The 18,652-nt window shown below is 48.4% G+C and overlaps 1 protein-coding gene across 1 annotated transcript in view; it reads right to left on the bottom strand.

The window, feature by feature from the left end:
• Window positions 1-18,652, bottom strand: part of LOC135533804 (ras-associated and pleckstrin homology domains-containing protein 1-like) — a gene marked incomplete at its 5' end in the record, with an annotated part of 45,679 nt that overhangs the window by 9,338 nt on the left and 17,689 nt on the right. Inside the window, 4 exons of the mRNA XM_064961029.1 lie at window positions 481-624; window positions 759-824; window positions 3,091-3,212; window positions 14,484-14,643. Coding sequence (XP_064817101.1) covers window positions 481-624; window positions 759-824; window positions 3,091-3,212; window positions 14,484-14,643 — 492 coding nt within the window. The remainder of the gene's footprint in view (window positions 1-480; window positions 625-758; window positions 825-3,090; window positions 3,213-14,483; window positions 14,644-18,652) is intronic.

Raw genomic sequence — 18,652 nt, 5'->3', positions numbered from 1 at the left:
TATTATCTTCAGGAACTAAACCAACTTTCTATTTCCTCCTGTGTATTACTGCCAGGAACTAAACCAACTTTCATTACTAGTTTTCTGAAAAGACTCAAATTGTACTTTTCTTAACCAGTTGATCATTTGCAGTCAGACCCCATTGGGGAGAATGTTGTAATTATTTTCTGTTTGTAAGTGTGTTAATATTTCAAAATGTTTGATTTGGTTAGTCAGTATTGGGACCCTAACAATCCAAAGAATAAGAATCTACGACATGTTATTTCTGAATATACAATGACAATTACAGTTTCCCATGTTACTGAATGGGTCAGAGGGCAGGAGAGGCCTGAAAAAGGATAATTTCATGAATAACTAGTGTGTCTTGGAGCAGTGTTCAGACTTCATTGCTGATAATATTTTTGGCCGTGCAGCACCACAGATGTTTGACAAAACACACTATTTGAATACAGGTTAGTCACTGTGTTCCCAGGGACGTACCTTGGCTTTTCCTTTAGGTACATAGTAGATCCCAGAGGCTCTGAGCAGGAAGTATCTCTTCTTCCAGCTCTTCTTCCCATCCTCCTTCAGCCAGAGTACTCCCTCCATCTCAGGTACAGAGACGGCGCTGCCACAAAAACACTCCTGCCGCAGAGAGCGCGCACACACACACACACACTATGTAGCATGCACTAACAAGGTAACATTTTGAAATGACCTGGATCAGTCAAGTTGTGTCCATCAGTTTGTTTGGAGGTGTTATGTTGAGATCACTGTACCTCCAGTAGTGCTTCCTTGTTCCTGTCTGCCATCTCACACGTCTCCTTCCGCCCCAACAAATAGTTCTGTGATTTTCCAGAAGAGGGTTAAATCAGGGTATGATAGATAGATAAATTTAGATTTAGATATTTAACTACACTTTATTTAACTAGGCAAGTCAGTTAAGAACAACAAACCTTTCGTTTACGAGTCCAACGCTCTAACCACTAGGCTACACTGCCAGTAACCCGTTAAACAAATACACTGCTCAAAAAAATAAAGGGAACACTGAAACAACACGATGTAACTCCAAGTCAATCACACATACATACATACATAAATAACACACACACACACACACACACACACACACACACACATATATACACTGCTCAAAAAAATAAAGGGAACACTGAAACAACACAATGTGCTTTCACTCTAGTGGTAGCATGAGACGGAGTCTACAACCCACACAAGTGGCTCAGGTAGTGCAGCTCATCCAGGATGGCACATCAATGCGAGCTGTGTCAAGAAGGTTTGCTGTGTCTGTCAGCGTAGTGTCCAGAGCATGGAGGCGCTACCAGGAGACAGGCCAGTACATCAGGAGACGTGGAGGAGGCCGTAGGAGGGCAACAACCCAGCAGCAAGACCGCTACCTCCGCCTTTGTGCAAGGAGGAGCAGGAGGAGCACTGCCAGAGCCCTGCAAAATGACCTCCAGCAGGCCACAAAAGTGCATGTGTCTGCTCAAACGGTCAGAAACAGACTCCATGAGGGTGGTATGAGAGCCCGACGTCCACAGGTGGGGGTTGTGCTTACAGCCCAACACCGTGGAGGACGTTTGGCATTTGCCAGAGAACACTGTGCTCTTCACAGATGAAAGCAGGTTCACACTGAGCACGTGACAGACGTGACAGTCTGGAGACGCCGTGGAGAACATTCTGCTGCCTGCAACATCTTCCAGCATGACCGGTTTGGCGGTGGGTCAGTCATGGGGTGGCATTTCTTTGGGGGGCCGCACAGCCCTTCATGTCCTCACCAGAGGTAGCCTGACTGCCATTAGGTACCGAGATGAGATCCTCAGGCCCCTTGTGAGACCATATGCTGGTGCGGTTGGCCCTGGGTTCCTCCTAATGCAAGACAATGCTCGACCTCATGTGGCTGGAGTGTGTCAGCAGTTCCTGCAAGAGGAAGGCATTGATGCTATGGACTGGTCCGCCCGTTCCCCAGACCTGAATCCAATTGAGCACATCTGGATCATCATGTCTCGCTCCATCCACCAACGCCACGTTGCACCACAGACTGTCCAGGAGTTGGCGGATGCTTTAGTCCGGGTCTGGGAGGAGATCCCTCAGGAGACCATCCGCCACCTCATCAGGAGCATGCCCAGGCGTTGTAGGGAGGTCATACAGGCACGTGGAGGCCACACACACTGCTGAGCCTCATTTTGACTTGTTTTAAGGACATTACATCAAAGTTGGATCAGCCTGTAGTGTGGTTTTCCACTAACTTTGAGTGTGACTCCAAATCCAGACCTCAATGGGTTGATAAATTTGATTTCCATTGATCATTTTTGCGTGATTTTGTTTGTCAGCACATTCAACTACGTAAAGAAAAAAGTATTTAATAAGAATATTTAATTAATTCAGATCTAGGATTTGTTATTTTAGTGTTCCCTTGATTTTTTTGAGCAGTGCACAATCCATCAATGTTCCTCTAGCAGTCAGTAAAAGTGGGACTAGCTATCTTACGAAGCTAGTTCACCATGGAGACAACCACCAGCTCCCAATCTATGAATCATTGTACCACCATCTACAACATACTGACCTAGATCTGACCTAGACACTGGTGTCTGTGTGTCTGTCGAGTGACTTTGTGTACATATAAACAGTGTCTGATACTACTGAGTGTATCTATTTTGGTGAAGCATTTATAATTTGGTGCCAGTTCAGTGTATTGTGTAACCTGTCCTGCATCAGTTATGTGATACAATACTGACTGGCAGGGACAGCAGAGTTCTGGATGGCTATTTTGGTGTAGCGTATTTCAAAGCAGCAGTGTATTTCTGAATCAGTTGTCTCCAGGACTAGTCTTCATTAGTGTCCAGGACTAGTCCTCATTAGTGTCCAGGACTAGTCCTCATTAGTGTCCAGGACTAGTCCTCATTAGTGTCCAGGACTAGTCTCCATTAGTGTCCAGGACTAGTCTCCATTAGTGTCCAGGACTAGTCTCCATTAGTGTCCAGGACTAGTCTCCATTAGTGTCCAGGACTAGTCTTCATTAGTGTGTGGGAAACGGGTCCAACATGTTGTTGCTGGCTGTAGTGTTTTGGCTGTATTGACAGGCTGTCTCACCTGAGGGTTCTTGAAGAGGGCGTACTTCTCGATGCGTTCTATGAACATCAGTCTGTTCTGACTGTCTCTGGTCCAGTTCTGAAGGTTCTCCACCAGGTTCTCATGGTCCTCAAAGATACGCTCTGGGAGGAAGTGGAGAAAGAGAGAGAATATAGTGTTAGGCTGTAATAGGTTCAATCTGTGAAACAGATTGATTTGGGGTATTGATTGATAAATAAATAACTCACCATGCTCTGGACATACAGTTGAAGTCGGAAGTTTACACCTTAGCCAAATACATTTAAAATCAGATTTTCACAATTCCTGACATTTAATCGCAGTTAAAATTCCCTGTTTTAGGTCAGTTAGGATAACCACTTTATTTTAAGAATGTGAAATATCAGAATAATAGTAGAGAGATTTATTTCAGCTTGTATTTCTTTCATCACATTCCCAGTGGGTCAGAAGTTTCCATACACTCAACTAGTATTTGGTAGCATTGCCTTTAAATTGTTTAACCTGGGTCAAATGTTTCGGGTAGCCTTCCACAAGCTTCCCACAATAAGTTGGGTGAATTTTGTCCCATTCCTCCTGACAGAGCTGGTGTAACTGAGTCAGGTTTGTAGGCCTCCTGGCTTGCACACGCCTTTTCAGTTTGGCCCACAAGTTTTCTATAGGATTGAGGTCAGGGCTTTGTGATGGCCACTCCAATACCTTGACTTTGTTGTCCTTAAGCCATTTTCCACAACTTTGGAAGTATGCTTGGGGACCCTGTCCATTTGGAAGACCCAGTTGCGACCAATCTTTAACTTCCTGACTGATGTCTTGAGATGTTGCTTCAATATATCCACATAATTTTCTTTCCTCATGATGCCATCTATTTTGTGAAGTGCACCAGTCTCTCCTGCAGCAAAGCACCCCCACAACATGATGCTGCCACCCCCGTGCTTCACGGTTGGGATGGTGTTCTTCTGCTTGCAAGCCTCCCCCTTTTTCCTCCAAACATAACGATGGCCATTATGGCCAAACAGTTCTACTTGTGTTTCATCAGACCAGAGGACATTTCTCCAAAAAGTACAATCTTTGTCCCCATGTGCAGTTGCAAACTGTAGTCTGGCTTTTTTATGGCGGTTTTGGAGCAGTGGCTTCTTCCTTGCTGAGCGGCCTTTCAGGTTGTGTCGATATAGGACTCGTTTTACTGTGGATATAGATAATTTTGTACCTGTTTCCTCCAGCATCTTCACAAGGTCCTTTGCTGTTGTTCTGGGATTGATTTAAAAAATTTTCGCAAAACAAAGCATGTTAATCTCTTGGAGATAGAACGCGTCTCCTTCCTTAGTGGTGTGACGGCTGCGTGGTCCCATGGTGTTTGTACAGATGAACATGGTACCTTCAGGTGTTTGGAAATTTCTCCCAAGGATGAACCAGACTTGTGGAGGTCTTGGTTGATTTCTTTTGATTTTCCCATGATGTCAAGCAAAGAGGCACTGAATTTGAAGGTAGGCCTTGAAATACATCCACAGGTACACCTTCAAATGATGTCAATTAGCCTATCAAAAGCTTCTAATGCCAAGACATCATTTTCTGGAATCTTCCAAGCTATTTAAAGGCACAGTCAATTTAGTGTATGTAAACTTCTGACCCATTGGAATTGTGATACAGTTAAATAATCTGTCTGTAAACAAGTGTTGGTGAAATGACTTGTGTCCTACACAAAGTAGCCGTCCTAACCGACTTGACAAAACTATAGTTTGTTAACAAAAAAATGTGTGGAGTGGTTAATGACTCCAACCTAAGTGTATGTAAACTTCTGACTTCATCCCCCATACTCTGGGCGTATCCCCCATACTCCGGGCGTATCCCCCATACTCCGGGCGTATCCCCCATACTCCGGGCGTATCCCCCATACTCCGGGCGTATCCCCCATACTCCGGGCGTATCCCCCATACTCCGGGCGTATCCCCCATACTCCGGGCGTATCCCCCATACTCTGGGCGTATCCCCCATACTCTGGGCGTATCCCCCATACTCTGGGCGTATCCCCCATAATAATAGAATATGAGTTGCGTAGTTTCATTCTGATGACCATCTACAGAAAGTAAAATAATATAGAAATGAATTATTGTCAATGGAATGGTAAAACCCCCTAATCTAATCTGTTGGATTAGCTACAACCTCAGGCCATTAGACTATTAAAACATTACAGAATGAACCATCAACCATCTTGTACACCCCTACCAGGGGACTAACAGCCCATTCCTCAACATCCTAAATCTGTTCTCCCCAGGGGATTACAGCCCATTCCCCAACATCCTAAATCTGTCCTCCCCAGGAGATTTACAGCCCAATCCCCAACATCCTAAATGTACCCTCCCCAGGGGATTACAGCCCATTCCTCAACATCCTAAATCTGTTCTCCCCAGGGGATTACAGCCCATTCCCCAACATCCTAAATGTACCCTCCCCAGGGGATTACAGCCCATTCCCCAACATCCTAAATGTAACCTCCCCAGGGGATTACAGCCCAATCCCCAACATCCTAAATGTACCCTCCCCAGGGGATTACAGCCCATTCCTCAACATCCTAAATCTGTCCTCCCCAGGGGATTACAGCCCATTCCCCAACATCCTAAATGTACCCTCCCCAGGGGATTACAGCCCATTCCTCAACATCCTAAATCTGTCCTCCCCAGGGGATTACAGCCCATTCCCCAACATCCTAAATGTACCCTCCCCAGGGGATTACAGCCCAATCCCCAACATCCTAAATCTGTCCTCCCCAGGAGATTTACAGCCCATTCCCCAACATCCTAAATGTACCCTCCCCAGGAGATTTACAGCCCATTCCCCAACATCCTAAATGTACCCTCCCCAGGGGATTACAGCCCAATCCCCAACATCCTAAATGTACCCTCCCCAGGGGATTACAGCCCATTCCTCAACATCCTAAATGTACCCTCCCCAGGGGATTACAGCCCAATCCCCAACATCCTAAATCTGTCCTCCCCAGGAGATTTACAGCCCATTCCCCAACATCCTAAATGTACCCTCCCCAGGGGATTACAGCCCATTCCTCAACATCCTAAATCTGTTCTCCCCAGGGGATTACAGCCCATTCCCCAACATCCTAAATGTACCCTCCCCAGGGGATTACAGCCCAATCCCCAACATCCTAAATGTACCCTCCCCAGGGGATTACAGCCCATTCCTCAACATCCTAAATGTACCCTCCCCAGGGGATTACAGCCCATTCCTCAACATCCTAAATGTACCCTCCCCAGGGGATTACAGCCCATTCCTCAACATCCTAAATCTGTCCTCCCCAGGGGATTACAGCCCAATCCTCAACATCCTAAATCTGTTCTCCCCAGGGGATTACAGCCCATTCCCCAACATCCTAAATGTACCCTCCCCAGGGGATTACAGCCCAATCCCCAACATCCTAAATGTACCCTCCCCAGGGGATTACAGCCCATTCCTCAACATCCTAAATCTGTTCTCCCCAGGGGATTACAGCCCATTCCCCAACATCCTAAATGTACCCTCCCCAGGGGATTACAGCCCAATCCCCAACATCCTAAATGTACCCTCCCCAGGGGATTACAGCCCATTCCTCAACATCCTAAATGTACCCTCCCCAGGGGATTACAGCCCATTCCTAAACATCCTAAATGTACCCTCCCCAGGAGATTTACAGCCCAATCCCCAACATCCTAAATGTACCCTCCCCAGGGGATTACAGCCCAATCCCCAACATCCTAAATGTACCCTCCCCAGGGGATTACAGCCCATTCCCCAACATCCTAAATGTACCCTCCCCAGGGGATTACAGCCCATTCCTCAACATCCTAAATCTGTTCTCCCCAGGGGATTACAGCCCATTCCCCAACATCCTAAATGTACCCTCCCCAGGGGATTACAGCCAATTCCCCAACATCCTAAATGTACCCTCCCCAGGGGATTACATCCCAATCCCCAACATCCTAAATGTACCCTCCCCAGGGGATTACAGCCCAATCCCCAACATCCTAAATGTACCCTCCCCAGGGGATTACAGCCCATTCCTCAACATCCTAAATCTGTCCTCCCCAGGGGATTATAACCCATTCCTCAACATCCTAAATGTACCCTCCCCAGGGGATTACAGCCCAATCCCCAACATCCTAAATCTGTCCTCCCCAGGAGATTTACAGCCCAATCCCCAACATCCTAAATGTACCCTCCCCAGGGGATTACAGCCCAATCCCCAACATCCTAAATCTGTCCTCCCCAGGGGATTACAGCCCATTCCCCAACATCCTAAATGTACCCTCCCCAGGGGATTATAGCCCATTCCTCAACATCCTAAATGTACCCTCCCAGGGGATTACAGCCCATTCCTAAACATCCTAAATGTACCCTCCCCAGGGATTACAGCCCATGCCTAAACATCCTAAATGTACCCTCCCCAGGGGATTATAGCCCAATCCCCAACATCCTAAATGTACCCTCCCCAGGGGATTACAGCCCATTCCTAAACATCCTAAATGTACCCTCCCCAGGGGATTATAGCCCATTCCTCAACATCCTAAATGTACCCTCCCCAGGGGATTACAGCCCAATCCCCAACATCCTAAATCTGTCCTCCCCAGGAGATTTACAGCCCAATCCCCAACATCCTAAATGTACCCTCCCCAGGGGATTACAGCCCAATCCCCAACATCCTAAATCTGTCCTCCCCAGGGGATTACAGCCCATTCCCCAACATCCTAAATGTACCCTCCCCAGGGGATTATAGCCCATTCCTCAACATCCTAAATGTACCCTCCCCAGGGGATTACAGCCCATTCCTAAACATCCTAAATGTACCCTCCCCAGGGGATTACAGCCCATGCCTAAACATCCTAAATGTACCCTCCCCAGGGGATTATAGCCCAATCCCCAACATCCTAAATGTACCCTCCCCAGGGGATTACAGCCCATTCCTAAACATCCTAAATGTACCCTCCCCAGGGGATTATAGCCCATTCCCCAACATCCTAAATGTACCCTCCCCAGGGGATTACAGCCCATTCCTAAACATCCTAAATGTACCCTCCCCAGGGGATTATAGCCCATTCCCCAACATCCTAAATGTACCCTCCCCAGGGGATTACAGCCCAATCCCCAACATCCTAAATGTACCCTCCCCAAGGGATTACAGCCCAATCCCCAACATCCTAAATGTACCCTCCCCAGGGATTACAGCCCAATCCCCAACATCCTAAATGTACCCTCCCAGGGGATTATAGCCCAATCCCCAACATCCTAAATGTACCCTCCCCAGAGGATTACAGCCCAATCCCCAACATCCTAAATGTACCTCCCCAGGGGATTACAGCCCAATCCCCAACATCCTAAATGTACCCTCCCCAGGGGATTATAGCCCATTCCCCAACATCCTAAATGTACCCTCCCCAGGGGACTACAGCCCAATCCCCAACATCCTAAATGTACCCTCCCCAGGGGATTACAGCCCAATCCCCAACATCCTAAATGTACCCTCCCCAGGGGATTACAGCCCATTCCTCAACATCCTAAATGTACCCTCCCCAGGGGATTACAGCCCAATCCCCAACATCCTAAATCTGTCCTCCCCAGGGGATTACAGCCCATTCCCCAACATCCTAAATGTACCCTCCCCAGGGGATTATAGCCCATTCCTCAACATCCTAAATGTACCCTCCCCAGGGGATTACAGCCCATTCCTAAACATCCTAAATGTACCCTCCCCAGGGGATTACAGCCCATTCCTAAACATCCTAAATGTACCCTCCCCCAGGGGATTATAGCCCAATCCCCAACATCCTAAATGTACCCTCCCCAGGGGATTATAGCCCATTCCCCAACATCCTAAATGTACCCTCCCCAGGGGATTACAGCCCAATCCCCAACATCCTAAATGTACCCTCCCCAGAGGATTACAGCCCAATCCCCAACATCCTAAATGTACCCTCCCCAGGGGATTACAGCCCATTCCCCAACATCCTAAATGTACCCTCCACAGGGGATTACAGCCCATTCCTCAACATCCTAAATGTACCCTCCCCAGGGGATTACAGCCCATTCCTAAACATCCTAAATGTACCCTCCCCAGGGGATTACAGCCCATTCCTAAACATCCTAAATGTACCCTCCCCAGGGGATTATAGCCCATTCCCCAACATCCTAAATGTACCCTCCCCAGGGGATTACAGCCCAATCCCCAACATCCTAAATGTACCCTCCCCAGGGGATTACAGCCCAATCCCCAACATCCTAAATGTACCCTCCCCAGGGGATTACAGCCCAATCCCCAACATCCTAAATCTGTCCTCCCCAGGGGATTACAGCCCATTCCCCAACATCCTAAATGTACCCTCCCCAGGGATTATAGCCCATTCCTCAACATCCTAAATGTACCCTCCCCAGGGGATTACAGCCCATTCCTAAACATCCTAAATGTACCCTCCCCAGGGATTACAGCCCATGCCTAAACATCCTAAATGTACCCTCCCCAGGGGATTATAGCCCAATCCCCAACATCCTAAATGTACCCTCCCCAGGGGATTACAGCCCATTCCTAAACATCCTAAATGTACCCTCCCCAGGGGATTATAGCCCATTCCCCAACATCCTAAATGTACCCTCCCCAGGGGATTACAGCCCATTCCTAAACATCCTAAATGTACCCTCCCAGGGGATTATAGCCCATTCCCCAACATCCTAAATGTACCCTCCCAGGGGATTACAGCCCAATCCCCAACATCCTAAATGTACCCTCCCCAAGGGATTACAGCCCAATCCCCAACATCCTAAATGTGCCTCCCCAGGGGATTACAGCCCAATCCCCAACATCCTAAATGTACCCTCCCCAGGGGATTATAGCCCAATCCCCAACATCCTAAATGTACCCTCCCCAGAGGATTACAGCCCAATCCCCAACATCCTAAATGTACCCTCCCCAGGGGATTACAGCCCAATCCCCAACATCCTAAATGTACCCTCCCCAGGGGATTATAGCCCATTCCTCAACATCCTAAATGTACCCTCCCCAGGGGACTACAGCCCAATCCCCAACATCCTAAATGTACCCTCCCCAGGGGATTACAGCCCAATCCCCAACATCCTAAATGTACCCTCCCCAGGGGATTACAGCCCATTCCTCAACATCCTAAATGTACCCTCCCCAGGGGATTACAGCCCAATCCCCAACATCCTAAATCTTTCCTCCCCAGGGGATTACAGCCCATTCCCCAACATCCTAAATGTACCCTCCCCCAGGGGATTATAGCCCATTCCTCAACATCCTAAATGTACCCTCCCCAGGGGATTACAGCCCATTCCTAAACATCCTAAATGTACCCTCCCCAGGGGATTACAGCCCATTCCTAAACATCCTAAATGTACCCTCCCCCAGGGGATTATAGCCCAATCCCCAACATCCTAAATGTACCCTCCCCAGGGGATTACAGCCCATTCCTAAACATCCTAAATGTACCCTCCCCAGGGGATTATAGCCCATTCCCCAACATCCTAAATGTACCCTCCCCAGGGGATTACAGCCCAATCCCCAACATCCTAAATGTACCCTCCCCAGAGGATTACAGCCCAATCACCAACATCCTAAATGTACCCTCCCCAGGGGATTATAGCCCATTCCTCAACATCCTAAATGTACCCTCCCCAGGGGATTACAGCCCATTCCTAAACATCCTAAATGTACCCTCCCCAGGGGATTATAGCCCATTCCTCAACATCCTAAATGTACCCTCCCCAGGGGATTACAGCCCATTCCTAAACATCCTAAATGTACCCTCCCCAGGGGATTACAGCCCATTCCTAAACATCCTAAATGTACCCTCCCCAGGGGATTACAGCCCATTCCTAAACATCCTAAATGTACCCTCCCCAGGGGATTACAGCCCAATCCCCAACATCCTAAATGTACCCTCCCCAGGGGATTACAGCCCATTCCTCAACATCCTAAATGTACCCTCCCCAGGGGATTACAGCCCATTCCCCAACATCCTAAATGTACCCTCCCCAGAGGATTACAGCCCAATCCCCAACATCCTAAATGTACCCTCCCCAGGGGATTATAGCCCATTCCCCAACATCCTAAATGTACCCTCCCCAGGGGATTACAGCCCAATCCCCAACATCCTAAATGTACCCTCCCCAGGGGATTATAGCCCATTCCTCAACATCCTAAATGTACCCTCCCCAGGGGATTACAGCCCATTCCTAAACATCCTAAATGTACCCTCCCCAGGGGATTACAGCCCATTCCTAAACATCCTAAATGTACCCTCCCCAGGGGATTACAGCCCATTCCTAAACATCCTAAATGTACCCTCCCCAGGGGATTACAGCCCAATCCCCAACATCCTAAATGTACCCTCCCCAGGGGATTACAGCCCAATCCCCAACATCCTAAATGTACCCTCCCCAGGGGATTTACAGCCCATTCCCCAACATCCTAAATGTACCCTCCCCAGAGGATTACAGCCCAATCCCCAACATCCTAAATGTACCCTCCCCAGGGGATTACAGCCCATTCCTCAACATCCTAAATGTACCCTCCCCAGGGGATTTACAGCCCATTCCCCAACATCCTAAATGTACCCTCCCCAGGGGATTATAGCCCATTCCCCAACATCCTAAATGTACCCTCCCCAGGGGATTACAGCCCAATCCCCAACATCCTAAATGTACCCTCCCCAGGGGATTACAGCCCATTCCTCAACATCCTAAATGTACCCTCCCCAGGGGATTACAGCCCAATCCCCAACATCCTAAATGTACCCTCCCCAGAGGATTACAGCCCAATCCCCAACATCCTAAATGTACCCTCCCCAGAGGATTACAGCCCAATCCCCAACATCCTAAATGTACCCTCCCCAGGGGATTACAGCCCAATCCCCAACATCCTAAATGTACCCTCCCCAGGGGATTACAGCCCAATCCCCAACATCCTAAATGTACCCTCCCCAGGGGATTACAGCCCAATCCCCAACATCCTAAATGTACCCTCCCCAGGGGATTACAGCCCAATCCCCAACATCCTAAATGTACCCTCCCCAGGGGATTACAGCCCATTCAAGGCTGATGTGTGACTGATGGGTGACATTATTAGCCCAGCATTGGAAACAATCACTTTTTCTAATCATAGTCTCTCATGTAACCTAGCTCCTAGGCGTATATGTTTTGGCAAGGTTTGTATCACACTAAAGTGAACAAATAACTTTCTAAATTCAGCACATTAATCTGCTTTACATGGGGTGTAGAGTAGAGGTCGGCTATGGCCTATGAATTAGGGCCGTTTTCAAGTTTTCATAACAATCGGTATGATGGCCGATTACATTACGCTCCACGAGGAGACTGCGTGGCAGGCTGACCACCGGTTATGTGAGTCCAGCAAGGAGTCAAGGTAAGGTGCTAGCTAGCATTAAACTTATCTTATTAAAAACAATCAATCTTCACATTATCACTAGTTAACTACACATGGTTGATGATATTACTAGTTTATCTAGCGTGTGCTGCGTTGCATATAATCAATGCGATGCCTGTTAATTTATCATCGAATCACAGCCTACTACGCCAAACGGGGATAATTTAACAAAACGCATTCGCGGAAAAAGCACAATCGTTGCACGAATGTACCGAACCATAAACATTAATGCCTTTCTTTAAATCAATACACAGAAGTATATTTTTTAAAACTGCATATATAGTTAAAAGAAATCCAGGTTAGCAGGCAATATTAACCAGGTGAAATTATGTCACTTCTCTTGCATTCATTGCACGCAGAGTCTGGGTATATGCAACAGTTTGGGCCGCCTAGCTCGTTGCGAACTAATTTGCTAGAATTTGACATAATTATGACATAGCATTGAAGGTTGTGCAATGTAACAGCAATATTTAGACTAATGGATGCCACCTGTTAGATACAATACGGAACGGTTCCATATTTCACTGAAAGAATAAACGTTTTGTTTCCAGATTCGACCACATTAATGACCTAAGGCTCGTATTTCTGTGTGTTATTATGTTATAATTACGTCTATGATTTGATAGAGCAGTCTGACTGAGCAGCAGCAGAATCGTAAGCATTCATTCAAACAACATTTTTCCTGCGTTTTGCCAGCAGCTCTTCGCTGTGCTTGAGGCACTGCCCTGTTCATGACTTCAAGCCTATCAACTCCTGAGATTAGGCTGGCAAAACTAAAGTGCCTAAGAACCGTCCAGAGTAGTGACGCTAGTCGGGCGGGAAAGTGGGGGCAGCAGTCGGTTGAAGAGCATGAACTTAGTTTTACTAGCATTTAAAAGCAGTTGGAGGCCACAGAAGGAGTGTTGAATGTTGTTGAAAATCATTTGGATGTTTGTTAACACAGTGTCCAAAGGGGGGGCAGAAGTATAGAGAATGGTGTTGTCTGCGTAGAGGTGGATCAGAGACTCACCAGCAGCAAGAGCGACGTCATTGATGTATATATAGAGAAAAGAGTCGGCCCGAGGATTGAACCCTGTGGCACCCCCATATAGAGACAGCCAGAGGTCTGGACAACAGGCCCTCCGATTTGACACACTGAACTCTATCAGAGAAGTAGTTGGCAAACCAGTCATTTGAGAAACCAAGGCTGACACCTAGAGGAGGGAGGGTGGTCCATTTCCCTAACAGCCCCTCTCAACAGCCACCGACCCTCTCTGCTGCAGAATGTCAATGACCTCCCTCTGGGGAGTTTTCATATTCTAAGCCATTAAGTTTAATCTTTTCATCCCTGTAGTTGTGGCCCACCCCCCTACTGCTTATAACAAAGCCACACGCAGACAGGATGGCAGCGGCCAGTAAATCCCCTCAGAGTTACGGGTGCATTTCAGAAAATCAACTCCTGTCTGATGCTAATTAATCAACGAGGATAAAACAAATACAATCAAACCAGAGACCAACGTCAGAGAAGAGCAGCTGATGAGAAATGATCCGTGTGAGTGAGGGAGCGTGTGTGAGTGAGGGAGCGTGTGTGAGTGAGGGAGCGTGTGTGAGTGAGGGAGCGTGTGTGAGTGAGGGAGCGTGTGTGAGTGAGGGAGCGTGTGAGTGAGCGTGTGTGTGAGGGAGCGTGTATGTGAGGGAGCGTGTGAGTGAGGGAGCGAGTGTGTGAGTGAGGGAGCGAGTGCGTGTGTGTGTGTGAGTGCGTGTGTGTGTGAGTGCGTGTGTGTGTGTGAGTGCGTGTGTGTGTGTGAGTGCGTGTGTGTGTGTGTGTGTGCGTGTGTGTGAGTGCGCGTGTGTGTGTGAGTGTGTGTGTGTGTGCGCGTGTGCGTGTGTGTGTGCGTGAGTGTGAGTGCGTGTGTGTGTGAGTGTGAGTGCGTGTGTGAGTGTGAGTGCGTGTGTGTGTGTGTGTGTGCCTTGCTCCACTTACCCATCTGTAGTTCGTTGATGGTCTCGACCAGGGACCAGTCGGGGCTGAAGCCACAGTGAGACTTGTCCAACAAGCTGTCCAGAACCTGTCTGACAGTCTGTCTCTCGTCCACCATCATGGTTTTAGAGCTCTCGTCTGACAGGTGCACTCTGATCACCAGCTAGAGGGGAGGAGACACAGGAATGGTTAGATTCCTATTCTGGAATGAGAAGAAATCTAGAATCATCCACACGAGCTGATCACCGGCAAGGCAAACACAAAGCTGTCAGTCCAAGAAACTTTTCACAGAAGTCACATCTGACAAACAGACCAATAGTGTCCAATATGATGGTTCAGTAAAGCTAGTAACCAGCTAGAGGACAATACACAGGGTGAGTACAGCAGGGAAACAGTTTATACTCCACTGAATCAGATTGATTAGGACATTCTGGTTACTACTCACTGAATCAGATTGGTTACTGACACAGGACATGATGTCATTCTGGTTACTACTCACTGAATCAGATTGGTTACTGACACAGGACATGATGTCATTCTGGTTACTACTCACTGAATCAGATTGGTTACTGACACAGGACATGATGTCATTCTGGTTACTACTCACTGAATCAGATTGGTTACTGACACAGGACATGATGTCATTCTGGTTACTACTCACTGAATCAGATTGGTTACTGACACAGGACATGATGTCATTCTGGTTACTACTCACTGAATCAGATTGGTTACTGACACAGACTCAAAATCTTATTGGGACAGTGGGGCCAGCAGGTACAGTGTCCTCTGTAATTATTGGGACAGGGGCAGCCTGCAGGTACAGTGTCCTCTGTAATTATTGGGACAGGGAAGCCTACAGGTACAGTGTCCTCTGTAATTATTGGGACAGGGCAGCCTGTAGGTACAGTGTCCTCTGTAATTATTGGGACAGGGAAGCCTGTAGGTACAGTGTCCTCTGTAACTATTGGGACAAGGAAGCCTGTAGGTACAGTGTCCCCTGTAATTATTGGGACAGGGCAGCCTGCAGGTACAGTGTCCTCTGTAATTATTGGGACAGGGAGCCTGCAGGTACAGTGTCCTCTGTAACTATTGGGACAAGGAAGCCTGTAGGTACAGTGTCCCCTGTAATTATTGGGACAGGGAAGCCTGCAGGTACAGTGTACTCTGTAATTATTGGGACAGGGCAGCCTGCAGGTACAGTGTCCTCTGTAATTATTGGGACAGGGCAGCCTGCAGGTACAGTGTCCTCTGTAATTATTGGGACAGGGCAGCCTGCAGGTACAGTGTCCTCTGTAATTATTGGGACAGGGCAGCCTGCAGGTACAGTGTCCTCTGTAATTACTGGGACAGGGCAGCCTGCAGGTACAGTGTCCTCTGTAATTATTGGGACAGGGCAGCCTGCAGGTACAGTGTCCTCTGTAATTATTGGGACAGGGCAGCCTGCAGGTACAGTGTCCTCTGTAATTATTGGGACAGGGCAGCCTGCAGGTACAGTGTCCTCTGTAATTATTGGGACAGGGAAGCCTGTAGGTACAGTGTCCTCTGTAATTATTGGGACAGGGCAGCCTGCAGGTACAGTGTCCTCTGTAATTATTGGGACAGGGAGGCCTGCAGGTTCAGTGTCCTCTGTAATTATTGGGACAGGGAGGCCTGCAGGTTCAGTGTCCTCTGTAATTATTGGGACAGGGCAGCCTGCAGGTACAGTGTCCTTTGTAATTTTTGGGACAGGGCAGCCTGCAGGTACAGTGTCCTCTGTAATTTTTGGGACAGGGCAGCCTGCAGGTACAGTGTCCTCTGTAATTATTGGGACAGGGCAGCCTGCAGGTACAGTGTCCTCTGTAACTATTGGGACAGGGCAGACTGCAGGTAGTGTCCTCTGTAACTATTGGGACAGGGCAGACTGCAGGTAGTGTCCTCTGTAATTATTGAGACAGGGCAGCCTGCAGGTACAGTGTCCTCTGTAATTATTGAGACAGGGCAGACTGCAGGTAGTGTCCACTGTAATTATTGGGACAGGGGCAGCCTGCAGGTACAGTGTCCTCTGTAATTATTGGGACAGGGCAGCCTGCAGGTTCAGTGTCCTCTGTAATTATTGGGACAGGGGAAGCCTGCAGGTACAGTGTCCTCTGTAATTATTGGGACAGGGGCAGCCTGCAGGTTCAGTGTCCTCTGTAATTATTGGGACAGGGGCAGTCGGCAGGTACAGTGTCCTCTGTAATTATTGGGACAGGGGCAGCCTGCAGGTACAGTGTCCTCTGTAATTATTGGGACAGGGCAGCCTGCAGGTTCAGTGTCCTCTGTAATTATTGGGACAGGGCAGCCTGCAGGTACAGTGTCCTCTGTAATTATTGGGACAGGGCAGCCTGCAGGTACAGTGTCCTCTGTAATTATTGGGACAGGGCAGCCTGCAGGTTCAGTGTCCTCTGTAATTATTGGGACAGGGCAGACTGCAGGTAGTGTCCTCTGTAATTATTGGGACAGGGCAGCCTGCAGGTTCAGTGTCCTCTGTAATTATTGGGACAGGGCAGCCTGCAGGTACAGTGTCCTCTGTAATTATTGGGACAGGGCAGACTGCAGGTAGTGTCCTCTGTAATTATTGGGACAGGGCAGACTGCAGGTACAGTGTCCTCTGTAATTATTGGGACAGGGCAGCCTGCAGGTTCAGTGTCCTCTGTAATTATTGGGACAGGGCAGACTGCAGGTAGTGTCCTCTGTAATTATTGGGACAGGGCAGCCTGCAGGTTCAGTGTTCTCTGTAATTATTGGGACAGGGGAGCCTGCAGGTAGTGTCCTCTGTAATTATTGGGACAGGGCAGCCTGCAGGTACAGTGTCCTCTGTAATTATTGGGACAGGGCAGCCTGCAGGTACAGTGTCCTCTGTAATTATTGGGACAGGGCAGCCTGCAGGTAGTGTCCTCTGTAATTATTGGGACAGGGCAGACTGCAGGTAGTGTCCTCTGTAATTATTGGGACAGGGGAGCCTGCAGGTAGTGTCCTCTGTAATTATTGGGACAGGGCAGCCTGCAGGTACAGTGTCCTCTGTAATTATTGGGACAGGGCAGCCTGCAGGTACAGTGTCCTCTGTAATTATTGGGACAGGGCAGACTGCAGGTACAGTGTCCTCTGTTATTATTGGGACAGGGGAGCCTGCAGGTAGTGTCCTCTGTAATTATTGGGACAGGGGAGCCAGCAGGTACAGTGTCCTCTGTAATTATTGGGACAGGGCAGCCTGCAGGTACAGTGTCCTCTGTAACTATTGGGACAGGGCAGCCTGCAGGTACAGTGTCCTCTGTAATTATTGGGACAGGGAAGCCTGTAGGTACAGTGTCCTCTGTAATTATTGGGACAGGGCAGCCAGCAGGTACAGTGTCCTCTGTAATTATTGGGACAGGGCAGCATTTGTTCTTATGGCTCTAAATTCCACGAGTTTGGATTTCAAATCAATGACTGAGGTTATAGTGCAGACGGTCAGCTTTAATTTGAGGGTATTACTGAGGATAACTGTGATACTATCTACAGTATATGTATATGATCTCTGCGCGTACGATCTCTGCACGTACGATCTCTGCACGTACGATCTCTGCGCGTGTACGATCTCTGCGCGTGTACGATCTCTGCGCGTGTACGATCTCTGCGCGTGTACGATCTCTGCGCGTGTACGATCTCTGCGCGTGTACGATCTCTGCGCGTGTACGATCTCTGCGTGGCTACTTGTATCTGTATAGGGGTCAAACCCCATGTATTTATAAAGCCCTTTATACATCACAAAGTGCCTAGAACCAGTGTTTAAAATGCTGTATGGAAACAATGATAAAAGCAGCGCGTGTTTTCTCTCTGCTGTTAACCACCAGTTCTCTCAGCAGCCATGGGACGACACCGACAGCAACCTAGTAGGAAGTGACTGACCCTCCTTCCTGCCAGACCTGCGGGTGGCGCTACGGGATTAGTGTGGCAATCGGACTACTTTCTCTCTCAAGTGCACACAAACACACACACACACACTTCCCCCTACACACACTCATTCACTCACAGGTCTCACACACACACACACACACAGGTCTCACACACAGGTCTCTCACACACACACACACACACACACACAGGTCTCTCTCACACACACACACACACACAGGTCTCTCTCACACACACACACACACACACACACAGGTCTC

Source organism: Oncorhynchus masou, unplaced genomic scaffold (genome assembly GCF_036934945.1).
Source record: "Oncorhynchus masou masou isolate Uvic2021 unplaced genomic scaffold, UVic_Omas_1.1 unplaced_scaffold_2671, whole genome shotgun sequence".
NCBI classification, from domain to species: domain Eukaryota; kingdom Metazoa; phylum Chordata; class Actinopteri; order Salmoniformes; family Salmonidae; genus Oncorhynchus; species Oncorhynchus masou.
This window is presented reverse-complemented; position numbering and strand designations above follow the sequence as displayed.